Genomic DNA, 22,278 nt, shown 5'->3' on the forward strand with positions numbered 1-22,278 from the left:
TCCAGCTGGGAGTGTGCAGCTTAGAGCATGCTGGATTCTGTATTCCAACCTGGAATACACAGCCTGTGCTGTGTTCGTTATTCCAACCTGGAATGCTCAGCCTGTGCTGTGTTCCATATTCCAACTGGGAATACAGGAAAATGGAGTACTTTTAATATCCCCCCACTAAAATCAAGGGAAGAGGAATGGCCCCCAGCCTTTGTCCTCCCTTTTCCCAGAGACTGGAAATAGGAAAAATCAGGATTTATCACCAGGGGGTCTGAGTAAGTGGGGAAGGATGGGGAGAAAGGGAAGTACACATTCCAAGGGCAAGTCCGAAGGGATTTGGCCTCTGATCCCCCCCCCCCCCCCCCATCCTGCAGTCCAGACACAAGAGGTTTGTGCCAGACATTCCCTCCAGCATTCCCTCGGCTCTGGAATCCATCACCACCCTCAGCCTTGGACCCTGAGGGCTGGAACAGCTCTGGGGTTCAGGGAAACAGGGAATCCTGGAATGGTTTGGGTTGGAGGGACTTTAAATCCCATCCCACCCCTGCCCTGGGCTGGGACACCTCCCACCATCCCAGGCTGCTCCAGCCTGGCCTTGGACACTCCCAGGGATGGGGCATCCTCTGGGAAATCCAGTCCAGGGCCTCCACATCGTAGCAGGAAGGATTCCTTCCCAATATCCCATCTCTCCCTGCCGTCTGGCAGTGGGAAGCCATTCCCTGTTGTCCATGTGTGCCAGAAGAGGCCTTTTCCCTCTCCAGAATCACTGGAGTCAGGAAACAGAACCACCCTGATGGCTCCAAATGTTGTGTTTGAAATTGAAGACTCAGCTCTATGTCAAACAGGAGCACTCCAAAACTCTGGAATCCACATTCCAAAGGCAGGAGTGCAAAGCCTTTGCTTAAACACTTCCCCGGATCCAGGCCACTGATTTAATGCCCAGCAATCCCACTTATTTCCAGGCTGGCAGCCAACACCAGCACTGACCCACATTCCCCGTTTCCTGGGGATGGAGCAGCTCCCTGAGCTCTGGGAATCACGCTGGGATAGTGAGGAACAGGCTGGAGAAGGCAGGAATCCCTCCCTGCTGAGGGGGCTGGGAGACAGTGGGGAAATCATCCAGGAAACTTGGAGATTCCTTGTCCCTGTCAGGAATCTTTGGAGGGATCCCTGCAAATGGGATTTGGGGCTCTGAGCCCGGAGGAGCCAAGCAGGGGGAACTGAAAGGGAGGATTCAGCTCCAATCCCACATCCCAAAACCCCACAGGCCTCAAGCCTGGAGAGGTTTCCTGAAGCCCTGTGGTGTGACCAGGATGATGAGGAAGCTGGAGAAATAGGGATGTGGGATAATGTGAGTCGGGATGGGGGAAAAAGGGAAATTAGGATAATTTTCTAAGAGAGAAATTAGAGTAATTTTCTAAATGAACGCCCTGACAGGAGGGGGGATCCAGGGAATGAGGGACAGGACAAAGGGAAACGGCCTCCAGCTGTGCCAGGGGAGGGGCAGGTTGGATATTGGGGAAAATTCCTACATGGAAAGGGTTGTACAGCTCCAGAAGGGGCTGCCCAGGGAGGTTTGGAAGCCCCATCCCTGGAGGTGTCCAAAAACTGTGGGGATGTGGCACTTGGGGGGCCAGTGGGGACCTGGGGAACAGTTGGACTCGATCCCAGAGGGCTTTTCCAGCCTCAGCAATTCCCTGGTTCTCCAGGTTCTCCTCCCCAGAAGGTCATTAGTGCCCCACTAACGAGGAGAGGGGGAACCAGAGGGGTTTGTGTCACCGGGATCAAATTCCTCCCACTCCATCAGGAACCAGGAGCTCCCAGAGCAGCTGAATTCCCGGGGAATCGGGGAATTCCTGCACTCAGCTCAGCATCCAGAGCTCCCAGCCCAAAAGGTTCCGTTTTTAGGGAGCTGCCTCCTCTGGCCAGCTTTTCCTTTGGATTAATCCTGGTTTAAATGGAATAACTGATATTTGCTGGACAGTGGGAGCCACTGTATCTTCCCAGAGAACATTTAAACAACATTTAAAGAACCACCTTCCAGGAAACAACCACAAAAGGAGAATTTAAGGAATGAAGATGAATATAAATTAGGAAATACTAAAAATGAATTTTCCAGGGTGCTGCCTTTGAAAGCAAACAAGGCAGAAGCGAGGGCAGGACACTGGAGGGAGAGTCCTCTGGAGAGATCTATTTGGTTCTTGCCTGAACATCAGCACCTCCCGTGCTCCCAGTGCTCCCAGACTGGGACTGGTCCCAGCTGTGCCCCAAGCCAGGCCTGGGATGGGATGCTCCAGCTGGACACTGGCATCTGGAAAATAATCCAATTCCTCCCACCCCATCAGTGACCAGGAGCTCCCAGAGCATCTGAATTCCCAGGGAATTGGGGAATTCCTGCACTCAGAGCATCCAGAGCTCCAAACCACTCACAGCCACTTTCAGGGAGCTTTGGAAGTCTGCATTCCCAGTTTGTGCTGGGAAGCCCCACCCAAACAAGTCCTTCCCCATCAAGAGGCTCTGGAGGTTTGATCTCATTGACCGTGGATGGGGTTTGATACCTCAGGGCTGGGAAATCAGATTGGCTCCAAATTAGCCTGATTTCCTTGGCAAAGGCAGGAGCCCTGGCTTCCTTCCCTGGACAAGGGGTTGGAAAAGTTGGATTAGAGTCTGGAAAGATCCAGGTCTGGGATTAAATGAGGAGTCACTGGGGGTTTTTCCCTTGGCTGCTGTTTGAAATCCCAAGAGTTCCAAATCCTGACTAAGAAAGGAAAGCTGGCACAGAATTCCAGCCTGGGACCCACCAGGCAAGAATTCCAAGTGGTTGGGAGGCTGAAAAGCCAATGGAGAAAGAGATCTGGGCTCCGTGAGCCTGGAAAACACCCCTGAAAATATTCCAGGTGCTCAGAAAGTGCTGCCAGCTGGTCACAGCTCCGGTGCTTCCATGAGGACACTGGGATCAGGGATAAGGAGCTGTGCTTCCATGAGGACACGAGGACTGGGGAGGGATGAGGAGGAGCAGCTCCCAGAGAACAAGGGGGTGGGTGCAGGGCTGAGTTGACCCTTTGATGGGACAGGAAATGATGGATTGGGATGAGCTCCAGGGTGGGAAGGGCCCATGGCCCCAGCGCTGCTCCTCCCCTGGAGGAGCCTCATAGAGAGCAGTCCGAGCCCAAAGCCAGGCCTAAAGCCCCCGGATACCCATCCTTCTCCCTGACCCTTCCAAAGCCAGGCCTAAAGCTCCTGGAGGCCCATCCTTGTCCCTGCCCCATCCTTGACATTCCGCAGTGTCCGTGTCCTCGGGGCTCCTCTACAGCGGCCGCTACGGATCCGGCCTGGAGCAGAGGCTGCACTGGGACCCCCGGGACAGGGTAAGGCCTGGGGGGGGATGGGACACTGATCCAGTGGGATTGGGGGAATGGGGGGACATTCCTGCAGCTCCAAACGCGGTGTGGGGGGGAGAGGAGCTCCCTGGAGTCCTGGAATGCCAGGCTGGAGTGGGTGGGAAGGGACCTCAAAGCCCATCCAGTCCCAGCCCTGCCCCGGGCAGGGAGACCTCCCACCATCCCAGGGATACCTCCCGCTGTCCCAGGCTGCTCCAACCTGGCCCTGGACGCTTCCAGGGATGGGGCAGCCACAACTTCTCTGGGAATTTCATCCCAGCCCTTCCCCACCCTCCCAGCCAAGAATTCCTTCCCAATATCCCATCCATCCCTGCCCTCTGGCAGTGGGAAGCCATTCCCTGTGTCCTGTCCTTCCATCCCTTGTCCCCAGTCCCTCTCCAGCTCTCTTGGAGCCCCTTTAGGCCCTGGAAGGGGCTCCAAGGTGTCCCTGGAGCCTTCTCTTCTCCAGGGGAACATTCTCAGCTCTCCCAGCCTGGCTCCAGAGCAGAGGGGCTCCAGAATCCTGGAATCCCAGGATGGTTTGGGTGGGAAGGGACCTTCAATCCCCCCTCATTCCACAGGCAGGCTGCTTCCCATAGAGCAGGTTTTTCCAACCTGGCCTTGGGCAGTTCCAGGGATGGAGATTCCACAACCACCTCTCTGGACAACCTGTGGCAGAACTTGCTGAAGTTCTGCTCCCACAAAACAGTTGGAGCTCCAAGTGTGACTTTAAATCAATCCCAAACCAGTTGGAGCTCCAACTGTAAATTCCAATCAATCCCTCCTGTCCCCAGAGCTGGAAAGTTTGTTGCTCAGGCCCAGCTCTGGATTGAGCCTTCAGGTTTTCCTGGCCATTCCCACTCTTCATTCCTGAAGGCTCTAAGGAACTGTGTTCTCCAGTGGGATGTGGGATGTCCCAAGGCATTTTGTGTCACAGCAGCTCCCAGAGCAGCTTTTCCCAGCGATTCCCCCTCTTCCCCACAGGGATACCCGCTGCACATGGTCAGCACTGTCTCCGAGTGGTCCTTGGCCTTCTCCTTCCTCAGCTTCTTCCTCACCTACATCCGGGACTTCCAGGTAACGGAATTTACGGAGCTGCTGCTCCTGCCCTGCCTGGCAGGGGGCAGGGATGGGTTTGGGTCCAAGGTGGGACCAAATTATGCCCAACTTAGATCAGATTTTGGGGAATCCTCTGGGCTGGAGACCTTTGAGGTGACGCAGTCCAGCCCTGAGCCAGTGCAGGGCCATGCCAGGCTGGAGGATCCCTGTGGGATCCAGGGAGGATCCATGGAGGGAACCCCAGCTCTATCCTAGCTCTGCTCCCACGGCCAGCACCACACTGGCCTGGCCTGGGTTTAACTGACCTCAGCTGGCTCTAACTGGCTTCAGCTGCCTCAGCTGGTTTTAACAGGCTTTAACTGGTTTTAACTGGGTTTGATTGACTTTAACTGGCTTCAGCTGGCTCCAAATGCCTTTAACTGATTTTAACTGGCTTTAATTTACTTCGACTCTTCCGACTGGTTCCAACTGGCATAAACTAGTTTTAACTGGCTTTAACTGACTTGAACTGGTTTTGACTGACCGGAATTCCCAGTTAGGGGAGGCACTGACTGGAATTCCCAGTGCAGGGGGATCACTGACCGGAATTCCCAGTGTGGGATGAGGCACTGACCAGAATTCCCAGTGCAGGGAATCTCTGGGGCAGGGGTGAGGCCCTGACCAGAATTCCCTGAATTCCCCCAGAAGGTGTCCCTGGGGGCTGTGGTGACTCTACAAGGACGGACCCTCCACCACGTCCCCCCCCTGGGCTCTGGGGCTGAGGAGCAGGGGCTGCTCTTCCCAGGGAGCGTCTGATGGAGCTCTCAGAACTCAGGAATTCCTGCAGCAGCAGCAGCAGTTGGTCCTTCCCAGCATTTCTGCCATCTCAAGCCAGAGTCCTGTTCCCCCCCAGCCGTGCCCGACCTGCCGGAGCCAGGCCTGGTCCTGACATTTCTGCCTTAGTGAGCATTAAATGAAGGGAATAACGAGCTCTGTGTCCTCATCACTCCCCCTCAGCCCCCACCCCCCTCTCTCCAGCCCCTCTGGATGCAGGAGCCTCCAGCCCCCGCCCAGCCCCCTGTGAGGCTGAGCCAGGACCTGCTCCAAGTTTCACGGGATCATGGAATGGTTGGGGTTTGGAGGGACCTGGAAGCCCTTCTAGTTCCACCCCTGTCACCTCCCACTGTCCCAGGTGGCTCCAACCTGGCCTTGGACACTTCCAGGGGTGGAGCAGTCACAGCTTCTCTGGGAATTCCATCCCAGCCCCTCCATACCTTCCCAGCCAAGAATTCCTTCCCAGTATCCCATGCGTCCCTGCCCTCTGGCAGTTTGAAGCCACTCCCTGTGTCCTTCCCTCCATCCCTTGTTCCCAGCCCCTCTCCACAGTTCTTGTTGGTACCCTCAGGCCCTGGGAGGCCACAATGGGGTCATCCCAAAGCTTCTCTTCTCCAGCAATCCCAACTCTCAGCCTTTCCTCATGGGACAAGTTTTCCAGCCCTTGGATCATCTCCGTGGCCTCCTCTGGACTTGCTCCAGCAGCTCCACGTCCTTTTGGTGCGGGGGGGGTCTCACCTGAGGGGGCAGAGCGGCAGGATCCCCCCTCCCCACTGCCCACGATCCCTGTGGGATCAGCCCAGGGCATGGGATCATGTCCAGCCTCTCCCCCACCAGCCCCCCAGGTCCTTCTCACCAGGGCTGCTCCAGCTGCTCATTCCCAGCCTGGATGGATCCCTGGGGGTTGCCCTGACCCAGGGGCAGCACCAGCCCTTGTGAAACCTCCTGAGATCCCAGGGGCCACTCCTGGAGCTGGTCCAGGTCCCTCAGGGTGGCCCCGTCCCTCAGTGTGTCCCTGCACCCCCAGCTCGGGGTCACTGAGCCCTGCCGGGGGCCCCGACCCCTCTGTGTCCTCAGGGATGATGTGAGATCCCCCTGGGCCCAGGATGGACCTCAAGGGCAGCACTGTCACTGCTGTCCTTCAGGACTCTGAGTGACCACTTCCCTCTGGATGGGACAATCCACCACGGAACCCACCTCTCTCCAGTTCAGACAGGAGGTGTTGAGGTCTGTAGAACATTTATGTCAAACATTTATGGAAGTCCAGACAAACGACACCTGTGGCCCTTCCCTTGTCCACTGATGGAGCTTCTCACGTTGAGCTCCTCGTCCCCCCGCACCCCCAGGTCCTTCTCTCCAGGGCTGCTCCCAATCCCTTCATCCCCAGCCTGGATTTGTGCCTGGAGCTGCTCCAGCTCGGGGAAGGATCTTGTGCTTGATCTCACTGAACTTCATGAGGTTGGCACGGTCCCACCTCTCCTGCCTGTCTGGGTCCCTCTGGATGTACCATCCCTTCCCTGCGGTGTGACCCCACACAGAGCTCAGTGCCATCAGCTCCTCCTGAGGTGCCTCAATCACTGTCCGTGACCCCAACAAAGGTTGAACTGCTCCAGTCCCACACTGAGCCCTGAGGAGCCGCTGGTCCCTGGGCTCCACATGGGCATTGAACCACGGGCACAGCTCTGAGTGTCCCCATCCAGCCAGGTCCTCACCCACAGAACTCCAGCCACAGATCCATGTCTGCAGCTCGGAGAGGAGTGTCATGGGGACAGTGTCAGGGGGACAGAGTCACGAGGGACAGAGCCATGTGGGGCGGTGTCACGTGGGGCAGTGTCACAGGGACAGTGTCACAGGGACAGTGCCACGTGCTGAGCCCCAGCCCAAGGAATGGTGTCATTGTTCTCTCCTCACCTCCAGCACTGTCACTCCCAGGTGACACCACGAGAGCATTTCAGGCACAATTTGCCCTCAGAGCAGCCAGGTTGGCTGTCACCAACCACCTCCTCATCTTCCATGTGCAGCTTCTAGAAGGATCTGCTCCATGACCTTGCCGGGCACCACCGTGAGACTCATTGCCCTGGAGTGCCCTGGCTCTTCCTTCTTTTTAAAAATGGGGCCAAATTTCCCCTTTTCCCATCTGTGGGAACTTCCCAGACTGCGTCAACTCCTCAGATGTGATGGGGAGTGAGGAGGAACTTCCACCATCTCCCTCGAGATCCTGGGAAGCAGCTCAGCAGGTCCCACGGACTTGGGCACCTTCAGGATCCTTAGATGGTCTCTCTGATCTTCTCAAGTCCAGGAATGGGAAGGGGTCCAGCTGGGAAGGGTCTGGAGCAGCAGGAGCAGCTGAGGGAGCTGGGGGGGCTCAGCCTGGGAAAAGGAGGCTCAGGGGGGACCTTCTCCCTCCAGAATTCCCTGATAGGAGGCGAGAGCCGGGGGGGGTCGGGCTCTGCTCCCAGGGAACAAGGGACAGGAGGAGAGGGAACGGCCTCCAGCTGTGCCAGGGGAGGGTAGGTGGGACATCAGGAGGAATTTCTTCCTGGAAAGCGTGGTCAGGTCTTGGCAGGGGCTGCCCAGGGAGGTTTGGAGTCCCCACCACTGGAGGTGTCCAAGGAATGCCTGGACGTGGCACTCAGTCCTCTGGGCTGGGGGACAAGGTGGGGATGGTCACAGGTTGGACTCGATGGTCCTGGAAGGCTTTTCCAACCTCCAGGATTCTGGGATTCTCCTGCTGTGGACGGTCCTTCCTTCTGCAGTCCTGCACTGGTGCTGGGGAGGGCTGAGGCACAAACACCCTGGAGACCCTCAGCCTCCTCCAGGCCCTGTTTCCTCCCGGAGGAAGGACAAGTCTTCCTCTTCCCAAGTCTTCCTCTTGTCACCAACAGAAGCTTTTCTGTTGCCTTGACGTCCCAGGCCAGGTTCAACTCCACCAGAGCTCCACCTCTCCTGACCTGGCCCAGCCTGTTCAGCCCAGCTCTCTCTTCTCCTCCCGGGCTGCCTGTCCTTCCTTTCACCCTCTGGAGGCTTCATTTTCCTGCTGGAGTTTGTCCAGGAGCCCCATGTTCACCCTCCCAGGTGTTTTTGTCCAACTTCCTCCTCCTTGGGCTGCGTCGCTCCCAAGCCTGGAGGTGACACTCGAATGTCAACCTTGGGCTTCTCTTCCCTGCAGGGCTTTATCCCATGGGACTCTGCCCAGCAGATCCCTGCAGAGGCCAAACTTTGCTCTCCCAGAGCCCAGGGCAGGGTTTACTGTGCCGTCCTCACTGTCCCAGGAACTCCAACTCCACCATTCCATGTTCCCTCAGCCCCTCCTGGGGGTGAACACGAGGTCCAGCACAGCCCTTGCTCCTTGTTGACTCCTCCGCCTCCTGGAGAGGGAATTTATCCCCATCGACACATCCCAGAACCTCCCGGGTCGATTCTGCCCCTCTGTGCTGGGTGGGTGAAGCCCCTCTTGAGGGGTTTGTGGATGTGACACTGGTGGCTCCTGCCTGTCCAGGGCCTCCTCCAGGGGGTTTTCCTGATCAGGTGTCCTGCACAGACCCCAAAAGCCACTCCCAGTTGCTCCCAGTGCCTGTGTCTGGTTCAGTGCTGGGCTTGCCTGTGTCAGGTTTCCAGTGGGATTTGATCCTCTGGAGGGTCTTTTCCAACCTGAACGATCCTCTGGGTGCACAAATGTCTGGGACAGGCCTTGGGAAGGGCTGTGGGGGGTTGTCCCCAGCTGAGCGGGGACATCAGGCCAGTCCTGCCCAGCTCGGGTGACCTTGGGCCTGGCTCAGCCCCAGCTTTGCCCCCCAGCCTGTCCTGTCCAGCCCCTGCTGCTCCCTCTGCTCTTGGGACCCGAAACTCCCAAAAGGTTTTCCACGGATTCTTCCGGAGTATTTGCTCAAGGGAACAGTTTTAATTCATGGCCTAAATCGATGGATTTCATCAGTACTTGGAGTTGTCCCAGTGTGGAACTGCAGCACCTCCTGCCCCCAGGGACTGTCCCTGCGGGGGCACAGCCAGCATTCCCAGAACTCCTGTTCCTGCTGGAAACTCCTCACAGATCCTGGGAGCCCAGGGATGAACAACGGCAGGAAAACCAAACCCGTGCTGATGACCTGTGACGATGAGTCCGGGTGAGGAGCAGCTCCAACAACCTCCAGGTCTTTCCTTGGCTCTTGGGAGCCCCTTTGCTCTGTTTGGAACAACTTTTCCCCCTCAGAGGGGCTTCTCCTGGCTCTCAGTGACTCTCCCAAATTGCATGGATGTCATTCCAAGAAGGCTCCTCTTATCTCTTCCACACTTGGCTTCGCTTTGTCCTTCTGATCTGCACCAGGGGTTTTCCAGAATCAGACTGGAAACAGCCCATTCACTTTTTTTCCACCAAATCCTACTGGTCACGTTCCATCCCAACCTCGCAGCAAGGATTCTTCTCCCAGTTTTCAGCATTTAAGGGACAACTCAGGCCAATGGACCCCTCAAGTTGGGCAGAAGAGCTTCTGGGAGACAGATGTTGTGGAATGTCAGTGCTGGAATCCTCCAGGGAAAGGAGAGGGAAGGAGATCTTCGCTTCATTAAATTTCTTTGGAGATCTTGGAAAACAGGGGAAGATGTTTGTCAGAAGGCACCAGACATGAGGCTGCTTCCACCTCCTTCCTGGTTCCCACCTCTTCACATCTTGTGGGATGGAGTCGGTGTCCTTCCAGCATCCCAAAAACCGTGTCTGGGATGTGGGAGTGACACCCCCATGTTTGGAGCAGCCATGGGACATCCAGGATTCCTCCTCCTCCCACTGTGTGACCCCAGAGCAGGCTGGGGACAGACCAGGACTCGGGATGGACCAGAAGGTGGGTGGACAAGCTGGGAATGGATGAGAAGTTGGGGATGAACAAAAAGTTGGGAATGAACAAGAAGTTGGGAAAGAAAAATAAGTTGGAGATGAACAAGAATCTCGGGATGGACGAGAAGCTGGGAGTGGACCAGAAGTTGGGAATGCACAAGAAGTTGGGAAAGAACAAGAAGTCAGGGATGGACAAGTTGGGACTGGACCAGAAGTTGGGGATGGACACGAAGCTGAGATGGACACAGCCAGGACCATTTTCCCAGCCTGATCCCAGGGATTTTCTGAGCCATCCAAGGTCCTGCTCAGCAATAAAAGCCCGATGGCAGCAGGAGGAGGCAGCGACATTTTCGGTCCCAGGATTTCTCTTCCCAATTTAACATCACACACACGGAGAGCCTGGAAGTGGCCAATCCTCTGCCCGCTGACAGCACGGGGATCCAGTTCCTGATGTGGCTTTTCCAAAGTGCCTTTGGCTCAAGCCCCAACTCCATGGGTTTGTCCTTTCCCCCATCCCATGGGAGGGGAGCGTGGGAGCAGCCTGGGATGGGCCAAGGTCAACCACAGAGGGAGCATTCCCACCTTTCCCACAGAACTGCTGACTCATCTCTGACAGCCTTGGCCAAACCTGGGCCTCTCCCACCCGTCCCAGGAACAGCAGACAGGAATTGTCCTCACTGCCTGGTCAAAACCCCACATTTTCCCCCAAATCCCGTGGAATTGTCCCCTTTGCTTTGCACATTTACCACTGTGGGTCCCACACCTGTGGTGGCCACAGAATTATGGAATATCCTGGGTTGGGATCAGAGTCCAACCCCTGGTCCCTCCCTCAACACTTGACTGTCCAATTCAGCCACATCCTTCTCTCTCCAGCCCTTCATTAAGTGTTTAATTAATCTGCTTTCCTGTGCCCAACTGGATTTCTGCCCCCAAACTCTCTCTGCACACACAATGACCCCATGGATGCCCTGACCTGCTGGTCCCACCACTTCTCCCTCACAGAGCAGCTCAACCTCAACTCCAAGGGTTTGTTTCCATCACTCACCTTCCTCCCTCACCCTCCACTCTGTGCCTGCTTTTCTATCCAAGCTCTCCCATCCCTGGAAGTGTCCAAGGCCAGGCTGGACCTCAGTCTGGTCCAGTGGAAGGTGTCCCTGCCCACCTTGAAATGATCTTCAAGGTCCCTTCCAACCCAAACCTGGGATTCTTCAGAGCAGGGACTTCCTTTTCCTTCCCTCTCTAAATCCACTGGAGGTTTTCCCGCTGTCAAGACTCACAAAAATCAGGGAAGATGGGGCTGGCAGAGCTCTCCAGGACCCACCTCCACAGCAACACCCTCCACCAACACCCTGTGGGCAATAAATGAAAACCTGCAGGTGAAAATTGGATTAAAACACAGAAAACAAGAACAAGAACAAAACACAAACCCAGTGACCAACGACCTGGTAGGGAGAGGAACCAGCAGGGGTTGGTGTTCAACATAAACCAGAAATGGACAAAGGGAAAAAAAACAGGGACAAATTCTGCTGGGAAAAAATAAAAAGTTCTTAATAGTTGTCAGAGAGAGGGAGGAGCTGTGGGAAGAGCTGCAGGAGCCAAAGACACGGACAACAGAGAGTGGGGGTCCAAAGTCATCCCACCCCACACACCAAGGGACCATCAGCTGGGGGTGGCACGAGCCACATCCAGGAACAACAAATCCAGAGACACCACCAGGGATGTTACAGACACCACCTGGGGCTGAAGAAATTATTATTGACAGAGTTCTGGTTAAAAAACCCACAGCCCACCCTCCCAACTGGGCAAAGCCCCACATTGTACAGCTGGCCAAGGCCTTATAAAGGCTCACAGGAACCACAGGGAGAGCCAGGGCTCCTTCTCCAGGGTTTGTATAAATATCTGCACTGTCACTGCCTGACAGTCCCATTCCCACATCCCTTAAATACATCCAGTAACCCACAGAGCGCTCACAGCCTTCTGCCTGACAATTGTTCTCAGGGATTCACAAAATGAGTTCCCAGGGATTCACTGAAAAAGTTCTTAAGGGTTCACAAAAAAGTTCTCAGGGATTCACCAAAAAAGTTCTCATGCATTTGAGGAGAACAACCCAAAGCACATCCACAGCTTCCCAGGGGCTTCCCAGCCTGCACCAGGCCCTGGGATTGCACAATTCCTTTGCCAGCCCCAAACCTGGCCCTGTGCAATGGAAACTCTGCTGCCCATGCCGGGCCATGTCCCAGGGCGAGATCAGACACTCCAAGTCTCCCATTCCCGGCATTCCACACAGAATTCCAAACACACCCACAGCCTGGAATTCATGAGGCTGCTTATTCCATCGGGGGTTTCTCCCTGGCAGAGGAACGGGGCCCAGGGGGGTCTCAGCTCTGTTGCATCTCCCTCCTCATCTCCTCCAGTGCCGCCTCCCTCTCCCGCAGGAGCTGCTTCAGCCGCTTGATCTTCTCGTCCCGGATCGTCTCGTCCAGGTCCGGGGGAGCCGCCGGGAAAGCGTCGTCCCGGAAGGAACCTTCCAGAAGGGAGGGAGCCTCTCTGGGAGCCACCAGCTCTGGGATCTCCGAGTCCGTGCTGGCGCTGCCCGCTGGGGGTGTCCCTGGCTCCGAGTCCCTCCCTTGGGAAGCTCCGGAGGATCCCGTGGGAATGCTCGGCTCCGGGGAGGCTGGAGGGGGTGAAATGCTCCTGGGAAGCGCACTGGTGGTTTCTGAACTTGGGCTTGTGGAGGATCTGGAGGAGTTTCTCCTCCTCTTCCCGCTGTCTGACAGGGGGGAGGATCTGATTTTCCTTTTCCTGGTCAGATCCTCCTCCGGATCCGCAATGATCTGCACGGGTGGGAACAGAGAAAAGGGACATGTTTCTGTCTCTGTGCTTTTCTGGCAAAGATTCCCGGTTAAAAATTCCAGACCACTCAATTCCGTCCTGGAAGGGGAAGGGCACTGCACACCCGCCTGGGCTGGGCCTGCCCTTCATCCCCTGTGGCTGCTCAAGTTCTTTGACACAAGAGCAAGACAAAAACTTCCCGATCTGATGGGAAAATTCCAAATGTACCAGAATTCTCCATGTTTAAATTTCCAAAAAGCTCAACCCCAGGAGATGTCCATGACCAGGGGAAATTCCTCTCAGATATCCCGTTATTTAAATCACAGAATTATGGAACGGGCTGGGTTGGGAGACACCTTAAAGCCCATCCAGTTCCACCCCCTGCCATGGGCAGGGACACCTCCCACTATGCCAGGTTGCTCCAAGTGGCCTTGGACACTCCCAGGAATGGGTTTAATCTTAAGAGCAGCTTTAAATCTGCTCAATTTTAGCACAGAATGAGCAAAACCTGAGAGAAGCTTTGGTTGAGTCGGGCAGGGTCCCACAAAAGGAAATGCAGGACACTGGCTGAACTCTGGATGGATAAAACCCTTCCCATGCATTAGGAGGGAAGTTCCCCCTTCCAGGAACATCCAGCCAAGTTCTCCCAGTGACAAAGGACAAAGTTTATAAGGATTTGTAGCTCTGAAGGCTGGGCAGGTCCACGAGTGAATTTAATTTAATAAATTAGTTCTAATTTAGTTTAATAAACACACAGCCTTGAGATAATGGCACTTGGCTGATCTCAAACTCAACTGATACGATTTTTAATTAATTATAAACTATGTTAATCACAAAATTATCCTTCCATCCCTCTGCTTGTCCCCCCTGCACTGCTGGACAAACACAAGGTTAAACACAAACCAGGACACAGAGGCCCCAATTCCCACCAGGACCATCCCTGGCACTGTCCAGCCACCACCAGTGAGGCCAAACTCCCCCAAACCATTTGTTGCCCAAATTCCCTCCGGTGGAGCCCAAAAATGAGCACAAAGATCATCAGGTGGTGCTCAGAAACCCCAAACAAGTCCTAGGAACCATTGTCCCAATGATTCCTGGTGAATCCAAGGGTGGGAGGCTCCCAACAACCCCCAGCCCTGCCCTGGCAATGCCTTCCCAAGGGTTTTTAGCCCTGAAAAGATTCCCAGGTACCTTTTCCTCTGGAACGCATTCCTGCAGGCAGTTCCCTATTTCCACATCCAGGGAGGATGACCTGCAGGAATCACTTCTCCTTTCCAGGCTGTCACTGGAACAGCCCTTTTCCTCTGGATTCTCCCAGGAGTCCTGGATCAGTGGGATTCTCCTCAGGTAAACTCTCTCCTCCTTGGTGAGCCCAAATTTTTTCCTTAATTCCAAGTACTGCTTCCAGTGGGGCTGCTTTGGGGGTTGTGTTTCCAGCTCTCCCAGGGAATCCATGTGTTCCCCCCGGATCTGAAACACAGAAGCAGTGAGAGAACCATCAGTCCGTCTCTCGCTCTCTCCTTCTCTCCACAAAGATAGATAAAATACAGAAATATGGGAAAAGAGGTGATGGAAGGACAGGAGAACATTGGCTTTGTCTGCCCCCCTCCAAGAGCCTCATTTAGCACAGAGAATCATTTTGGTAAATTATACTCATTATCACGGGTCTAACACTCATTAATTACTTAAACCCCCATTTTAACCCACCCCCCCCCCCAAAACAAGGAAAATCCATCATGGAGCATCCAGAAGGCATCCAGTCCAACCAGCAAGCACAGAAATCGGAGGAGCAACAAGAGAATTTCCTGTTCTACACCTTCCAAGTGCCAGAGGAGGAGGAGGGAGGAGCAGGCAGTGCTTCTGCTCTTTACAACCCAGGGCTTGGCAAATGTAGAAGCTGAAAGCAGCACCTTTGCTCAGCTGTTCCTCCCTGAGGTGAAAGGAAACGCAGAAATAAACTGGATTTCAACCATTTCTCGGGTGAGGAACAAGCCAAAAAGGAGGTGGGTCCATGGGAGGAAGGAGCCTGGACCTGCCTGTGCCCTGCCAGGAGCACAAACTCTGCTCTTCCAGCTCATTTTCCTCCTGGGAAGCTGCAAACTTCTCCTTCTCCACCTCACATCCCACCTGCAGCCCAAAGCTGTGCTGGGAATGGGTATGGATCCACCTTGGAGAGCTCCAGTCACCACCAGCCTCCCTGGAGCTCCAGTTCCTGAGAATTTATCCCGGGAGGGGATAAAACCCATCTTTGCTGGGCCCCTTCCTCTCCTTGCATTTCTCACTTGCACAGTTCAACCTCAGTGGGGAAAACAAAGACCATTTATGGACCAGAACCAACTCCAGGCCAGGATACCTGGGGACAGAGATCCATGAACTCCTCAAAGGCCATTTTGTCAGCTCAAACCCCCCCCGAGACTGAGAGGGGGTGTTTAATTGGTAGTTAATTAAATTACCTTGGGCCAGTCTGCACTGTGAGCCCGTTCCTGCTCCCCCTGGGGTGACACAGCCCCCGCTGCCCTGGGCACGGGGTGACTCCTGTCCCTGCCATGGTGCCCCTGTGCCCCCCCAGCCGGGCCCGGGGTGTCTCCCGTGGGTGGAGCAGGGCAGGGATGGCCCTGGATGGCCCCAGGATCCTGCTGGGCAGCACCGGCCAGCACTGGGGCCGCGGGGGCGGCTCTGGAGTCGTTTGGGGAGGAATGTTGGAGGTCTGCCCGTGGGTTTGGGTCCGTCTGGGCCAGCAGCACCCCTTTGCTCTTGGACAGCACCAGGTTGACCACTTTGCTGGTGATCTGGTTGACAGCAGAGGAGTCCACACGCTGGGGCGTCTCCTTTCTGAGTGAGGGCTCAGGAGAGGAGGGGGTTTGTCTCTCAGCCTGAGCTGCCAGGATGTCAGAGCCCCTCTTGGCCAGCAGATAGACCTTCCCGTTGTACATGACCAGGGCATTGTCCTTCAGCGGCGTCAGCTTGGCCTGGCTGGCCTCGGGCCCGCTGGGGCAGAGGGGCAGGACGTTGGCAGAGCTCACTCCCACGTTCTTGGTGTCCGACAGGGTTTTCAGGATCTTGGAAGCCACGTTGTTGGAGGATTTCACGGGGATGAGGCACGGGGTGAGCGGAGTGGCCTCCTGCACGATCCACTTCATGGGGGCCTGGCGGCGCCGCGGCCCCTCAGCCAGGCCAGCACCGGCCCCCTCTGGGGCTGCTGCCAACAGCAGGGCTCTGGGAGCCTCGGGGCTGCTCTGGGGGCACAAGGCCTGCACCCGTTTGGAGAGGGCCTGGGGGGTCCTCACGGTGTTCACGGGGGACACATAAATCACCGTCGGCATCTTGGAGCCATCGGACGCAGAGGTGGCTGCGGCCGCCAGGATCTTCTGCTGGATGGCCGGGGGCAGCAGGGACGCCGGGACAGACTTCACCTCGGCATCAGCCGGGATCTGCAGGTGGTGGCCGGAGGGCAGCACCAGGGGCTTGCCGGGGTTCTGTGCTGGGAGGGGGTTTGTGTTGACCACCATGTAGGCTGTGCCGCTCTGGGGCGAGGAGCCGGGCACGGCCACGTCCTGCACAGAGCCCCTGCCCTGCACACTGGCACCGGGAACCAAGCCCTCCTTCTCAGAATCTGCCCTGACACCCTCCTGCTTCTCTAATGTCCTTGTAAGAATGATCTTCCCGGAATTAGGAGACTGGAAGATCTTAACAGATGAAGGCGCAGCAGAACTGCCGAGCTGGGTCTTAAAGGTAAGATGGACAGGGGTGGAGATGTTCCCTGCAGGGCTATTTGGCATGGCTGGAGCCTGAACTAGCGGCACAAAGCTTCCTGAAGGTTTGGAAATGGGGAGCAATTTCAGGAGGTTTTTTCCATCTGGTCCCGTGGTCTGAAGGACTCGGTACATGCAGCCTGCGATGCTTGACAAAGAGAGGGGAGAGAGAGAAACGAGAGGCAGGGTGAGTGAACACAGCACAGACACTTCAACTCAGCAGCAGCAGGGACCTGCACCCCCAGGGCCACCCCAGGAACCAGACAGAGCTGAGCTTTGGGAGCTTCAGGAGCCTCAGGAGCTTCAGGAGCTTCCTCCTGCCCTGCCCACGGAACATTCCAGGTTTGCATCTCCCACCACCACAGACTGGCTGGAGACACTGCCCAATTCCTGCCCCTCCAGCAGCCAGAAATGGCATCTTTTTCAGCTTAAAAATATCTGAAAAGACCCAAGGAAACACCTCACATTATCCTCCTCTTCCCCTCACAAGGAATTACTCTGAACACGAAACCGTCGCCTCCTCTCCCGTCTCCCTGTTACTGCTCATATCCCCTCGTGGTGCTGGGAACCAGGAATTGCAGGAAAGCTCCAGGAAACCACAAGGCAGATCAGTTGAATGGCAAGATGGAAGCAGAAATTACTTCAGGCACACACAAAAACCCCAGGAATTCAGAAGCAGGACACGTTTACTTTGTGGGACAGGGTGGAGGTGACCAACTCCCGCACCCGCGTTGCTCATCCTTGAGACACAGAAATCAAAGGTGATTCATCCTCAAAGAGATGGAAAACCTTCAAATGCCACCAGGTTTTGAACATTTTTGAGGACAGGAGGCTCAGTCTGGGAAGGAAAAGGCTTCAAAAACGAGGAGAAAGACATGGAAACAGCACAAGGGACACCAGGAGAGGAAACAGAGATTTTGTGCAGGTGAAGGGACTCAAACCAAGAGAGTCTTGTCAGAACACGGGTCAAGGTGGGACTGCTTCAAATGCCAGGATTTTGGAGTCCATGGCAAGACAGAGAACCTTTCCCACCCCAAGGGGGTTTTCCCGAATGCAGGACCTCCCTCAGGAGCTCCTGGACTCTTGGGAGGACAATCCCACGCCCAGAGCACTGTGAGCTGACAGAGCCGCCCTTGTCGGGAGAGAAGGGACCAAAGGACTGGGAGCTGGTTTCCTGGTCCTGATAGATCCAGAAGGATTAAAGGGCAGAGCTGCCAACCCCACCTGGAGTCACCAAGGGCATCAGCTCCACCCCACGGAGTTCCCACACCAATGAACTCCCAGAAAACACGGATTTGGGATCAGTCCCGGCCCCACCCGGGTGACACCGGGGCTGGTTCTGCCTCCCTGGCAGGGAGCTCTAGAATGGCTTTTTCCCTGTCCTTTGGGCTTGGAATTGTGCCCGGGAGGTCTCCATGCCGTGTCCCACTGCTGGATCTGCTCCAGGAGTCAGCCAAGGCTTTGCCTTTTCTCACCAAGTGTCAGGGATGTTCATCCCAAGGCTGGACAGCTCCTGCTGCAGCCCGGGGGGTGACCAAACACCCCCCACTGTCTGTCCAACCAGATCCTCCCTCCTTGTGACCTTGGAATTAACCCCCACACCCAATATTTTGGTCCAGAGCCTCATTTCTGGGGCACAATGTGTGAGAAAGGAGACTCTTCCATGAAGGATCGGATCTGTCTTTCACCCCCAAAAACTTAAAGAAGGGGCAGCAGATCCTGTGGTTCTGGGGGAAGCTGGGAGAAGAAAATGGAGCTCGATGTTCTGGACTCAGAAGTGAGAGGTGAGAAGGAGCAGCACTGACAGCAGGAGTTTGGCTCAGACACAGAGCAGGCAGAAATCCCAGTGTGGTTGAACACAAGGAAAGCAGAAAAAGGGGATTTTGGGAGCACTTGGAACCTCCCAGCACGGCTGACAATGAATGTCAGCAAGATCAGCAGCTCCTGGGCAGCACTTTGTGTCCTGTGCTCTGGATCTCCCAGGAATTCCTTCACAACCCCACGATCCACAGCCTCGACTCCCCCTCCATCAGTGAGGATCAACACCCTGATAATCCCAGAGGGATTTTCCCGCAGAGTCCCAGGGAACCTGCTGGTCTGATAGAGAGCAAAGAGGCACTTACCTCCACCCCAACTACCTAGGGCTGCAAAGGGGTACCAAGGGGCAGGAAAACCTCCTTCCTCCACCTGTCAAGGCAAGGGGACACCTCTAACTGTGGGCAGGAGGGAGGGGGAGATCAGAGGGGGCAGTGAGGAAAGCAGGGAGGGAGGAGCAGAGCAGCATTTCCAGGGCAGGATCTTCAGAGGGATCCCAGCGCTCCCCATGGCCCCACCCGGAGCCACTTCACCTCCAACAGGCTCCAAAAACTGGGATTGACCACGCCACAAACAGGGATTGGGGAGTTTTGGGGGGTTTGATGAGCCCCAGCACTGCAGAAGGAAACTCTGAGCTTTTGTGTGTCCATGGAAAAGAGAAAGCCCAGAACAGCAACTGTCTGGGAAATCACGGGGTTTGTGCTCGGACCTCAGGCACTGGAGAACCACAAAAAAACCCAGAACACAAGAGAGAAGGGAGGGAAATGTTCCCTGAGATCCTGAGGAGTGGAATTCCCACTCAAACCTCTCCAGAAGAGGAAGGGAAGGACCATTGCCAACATTTTTGGGGTGTTTAAACGGAAAATATTTCATTGTAACAACCTCACACCAGAAAGGCTTTCCCAGGAAACACAAAGCAATCACCAGGTTTCACGTTACCACAATAAAAATAAGGCATTTTCACCCACTTTTTGAGTGATGAAGAGGAGAGTTAAAAGTTATTTTACTCCAGTTTTCAGGCCACTGTCAATCTGAATTAATGGAACTTTAAGAATCCTTTAATCTGAATTAATGGATCTTTAAGAATCCCTTCAGCAGAGTGAAAAAAATTCTACTTGGATCCCCTTTTTAGGGGGATTATCAGATCGGATCCATTGGGTTTAAGATCAAGTAAATTCCCTTTCCTAAGACAAAAATAATAACAGAAATTGTTTTATGCCAAGTTGTCCTTGAGAATGTTTCCCATCATTCCTGGAGTTTTCTTTCTCCTCTTCATCCTCCTTCCCCTCCCTCAGCTCCACAGAATTTCTGTTTTCACCCATTTTATTGCCTAAACTCCTCCTGTTGTTCATCCCTCTCACTAAAGCAGCATGAAACACAAAATACTGAGCATTTAAACTTCCATTTTCTGTCCCTCGTGGTTCATTAACAAACATATTTTGGGATATTTCCAGGAAATGAGAACCATTGATTTACCCTGAATAAATTCAATCACCAAATCCAACCCAGAGGATGTGAAATCCCAGAGAAATCACGGCTGTGTCACCAAAAATAAACCAGATTAAAGAGACAACCTGGCACAAATTGCAATTTTCCTGCAGAGTCACCAGAACAAATGAACCCTCCTGGAAAAACAGGCCCCTTCTCCCCCTGTCAGATGTTGGTTCAGACTCAACTTTCGCCTTCCATGGATGGGAATAAATTATCAGGAATTTGAGCCACTCCAGAGGAACCACCAGGCTTTATTTGACTGGGACCAGTTGGATCCAGGAAGAGGTAAAATAACATTTATTGTAAATTGGAAAAGCACCCCCAGGGACAAAGTGGAATTAGTGGATTGGAGTTTGTATCTAATTATTTTATAAAAGTGTATCCAATCCATGGACTGGCTGAATATTGTAGTAGTAGTAATAATAATAATAATAATAATAATAATAATAATAATAATAATAATAATAATGTAACTGTATACTTATATTTATTTATATATTTATTTTATATAGCTGTATCCATTCCACATAGTGGTTGAATATGGTAATAAAATAATTATTATTTAATAATTAATAAAACAATTTGAAATTTATTAATAATTATCACTAATAATACTATAATTATTATTGTGGATATTTTATGTATAATTACTATAATTACTAATAATTGTTAATATTCCTACTTAATAAAAATAATTTATTATTATTATCCAAAGGAAATCGGGATGTGGATGTTGAATCCACAGGAATCCTGACCAGAATTCCCCAATGCCCTGAGGTTTTCTCCTAATCTAGAAGCTTCCAACAATGGCACAAAAAGCACTTTGTGTTCAACAATAATCATGTCTGGAGACTCCTCCAGCTCTGTGGGATATTCCCTGGGAGCAGAGAATTCCAGGATGTGCCAGGAAAGGCTCCCTGGGCTCAATCCATGGGCAGATCCTGCTCCAGCCACAAAACCCTCGGGAGAATCCAAGGCCATCCCAGGGCAGCCCCAAACTCACCCCAAACACCTCCTGGAGAATTCCAGGGACAGGGAAACCCATCGGGAGCCAAAGCAGGGCCGAGCCGCCGGCCCTGCTGGAGCTGGGAATGTGGGCCTGGAGCTGGGAATGCCCTTGGCACGGGCAGGGCTGGGATAACCCAGGACTGGGATGTGGGATATGGGAACGAGCAGCTGGTGCCAAAGGGGTCCCTGGAGAGTCCAGGGATGGGAAGGGAGCTGGGAAGGGGCTGGAGAAGTCCTGAGGGAGCTGGGGGGGGCTCAGCCTGAGAAAAGACGGCTCAGGGGGAACCTTCTCCCTCTGGAATTCCCTGACAGGGGGGGGGGGGCGGGGGGGGGGTGGTTTCGGGCTCTGCTTCCAGGGAACAAGGGACAGGAAACGGCCTCAGGCTGAGCCAGGGAGGGTCAGGTTGGATATTGGGGAAATTCCTGCCTGGAAAGGGCTGTAAAGCACGGGAAGGGGCTGCCCAGGGGGGTTTGGAGTCCCCAGCCCCGGGGGGATTTAAAATCCCTGTGGATGCGGCCCCTGGGGACACGGGCAGGGGTGGCCTTGGCAGGGCTGGGAGTGGTTGGACTCGATGGTCCCAGAGGGCTTTTCCAGCCTCAAGGATTCCATGGCTTTAAAGCGTGGAAGGTTCAACCCCTCTCTCTCGCATCTCTTACATCCCCTCGACGGGTCCAAACGAACAACGGGAACAACGGACCCGAACCGGGAACGGCCCCGGGAATGGCCCCGGGAACGGCCGGGGGGCACCGGGACCGGGACAGGGCCGGGGAGGGAAAAGGAAAGTGAAAGAGAGGGGAAAAAATGAAAGGAAGGGAAGGGAAGGTTTGGGAAGGGAAGAGAAGGTTTGGGAAGGGAAGGTTTGGGAAGGGAAGGAAAGGGAAGGGAAGGGAAGGGAAGGGAAGGGAAGGGAAAAGGAAAGAGAGGGATGGGAAGGGATGACAATAGATGGGGATGGAAGAGAAGGGACAGGAAAGGAAGGGATGAGATGGGACGAGCAGGCAAAGTCCAGGCAGGGACGGGTAGGACGACGCCCCCAGCCCGGCCCTCCCCGGGGTCCCTGCGGGGGTGTCCCGTTCCCGTTCCCAATCCCGGTCCCTGTGGGGTCGTGTCCCAGTCCCGTCCCTGTGGAGGTGTCCCGTTCCCGTTCCCATCCCGTCCCTGTGGGGTAGTGTCCCGGTCCCGATCCCGATCCCATTCCCGTCACTCACAACTGCGGCCGCCGCTCGGCGCTCCCGGACATGGCCCCGCCCGCGCCGCTTCCGCCGGCCCGGCCCGCCCCGCGCCTTCCGGGGCCGTGAGGGGAAACGGCTCCTC

The 22,278-nt window shown here is 54.8% G+C and overlaps 2 protein-coding genes across 5 annotated transcripts in view; one reads left to right on the forward strand and one right to left on the reverse strand.

Annotated features, from left to right (window-relative positions):
* The window catches only part of DRAM2 (DNA damage regulated autophagy modulator 2), a 13,751-nt gene extending 8,356 nt beyond the window's left edge, over positions 1–5,395 (forward strand). For 2 of the 3 annotated variants that reach the window (XM_027669137.1, XM_027669139.1), the window contains exons 7-9: positions 3,274–3,356; positions 4,353–4,445; positions 5,112–5,395. In XM_027669137.1, coding sequence (XP_027524938.1) covers positions 3,274–3,356; positions 4,353–4,445; positions 5,112–5,222 — 287 coding nt within the window. In that variant the 3' untranslated portion in view covers positions 5,223–5,395. The remainder of the gene's footprint in view (positions 1–3,273; positions 3,357–4,352; positions 4,446–5,111) is intronic. The other variant, XM_027669140.1, reaches the window with a different exon arrangement.
* A 6,196-nt stretch (positions 5,396–11,591) lies between these two features.
* On the reverse strand, positions 11,592–22,232 carry LRIF1 (ligand dependent nuclear receptor interacting factor 1). 2 transcript variants are annotated; one of them, XM_027669142.1, is made up of 5 exons: positions 22,173–22,232; positions 18,773–18,836; positions 15,351–16,797; positions 14,089–14,367; positions 11,592–12,899 (listed from the first exon to the last, which is right to left on the reverse strand). In XM_027669142.1, the coding sequence occupies exons 3-5, from the start codon at positions 16,782–16,784 to the stop codon at positions 12,444–12,446; spliced, it is 2,169 nt and encodes a 722-aa protein (XP_027524943.1). In that variant the 5' UTR covers positions 16,785–16,797; positions 18,773–18,836; positions 22,173–22,232; the 3' UTR covers positions 11,592–12,443. The 2 variants fall into 2 exon arrangements, with proteins under 2 accessions (XP_027524943.1, XP_027524942.1); XM_027669141.1 differs by lacking the exon at positions 18,773–18,836 and having other exon boundaries at positions 22,173–22,223.
* Positions 22,233–22,278: the final 46 nt, after the last annotated feature.

Source organism: Corapipo altera, unplaced genomic scaffold, assembly GCF_003945725.1.
Source record: "Corapipo altera isolate COAL_440 unplaced genomic scaffold, ASM394572v1 300, whole genome shotgun sequence".
Lineage (NCBI taxonomy): Eukaryota > Metazoa > Chordata > Aves > Passeriformes > Pipridae > Corapipo > Corapipo altera.

Bases quoted from the DNA above. Each gene is read 5' to 3' on its own strand.
- LRIF1 (XM_027669141.1), bottom strand. From the start codon at position 22,204: ATGTCCGGGAGCGCCGAGCGGCGGCCGCAGTT. The intron at 16,798-22,172 runs GTGAGTGACGGG...CTCTTTGTCAAG, and splicing joins GCCGAGCGGCGGCCGCAGTT to CATCGCAGGCTGCATGTACC. The intron at 12,900-14,088 runs GTACCTGGGAAT...CCACCCGTGCAG, and splicing joins AATGCGTTCCAGAGGAAAAG to ATCATTGCGGATCCGGAGGA.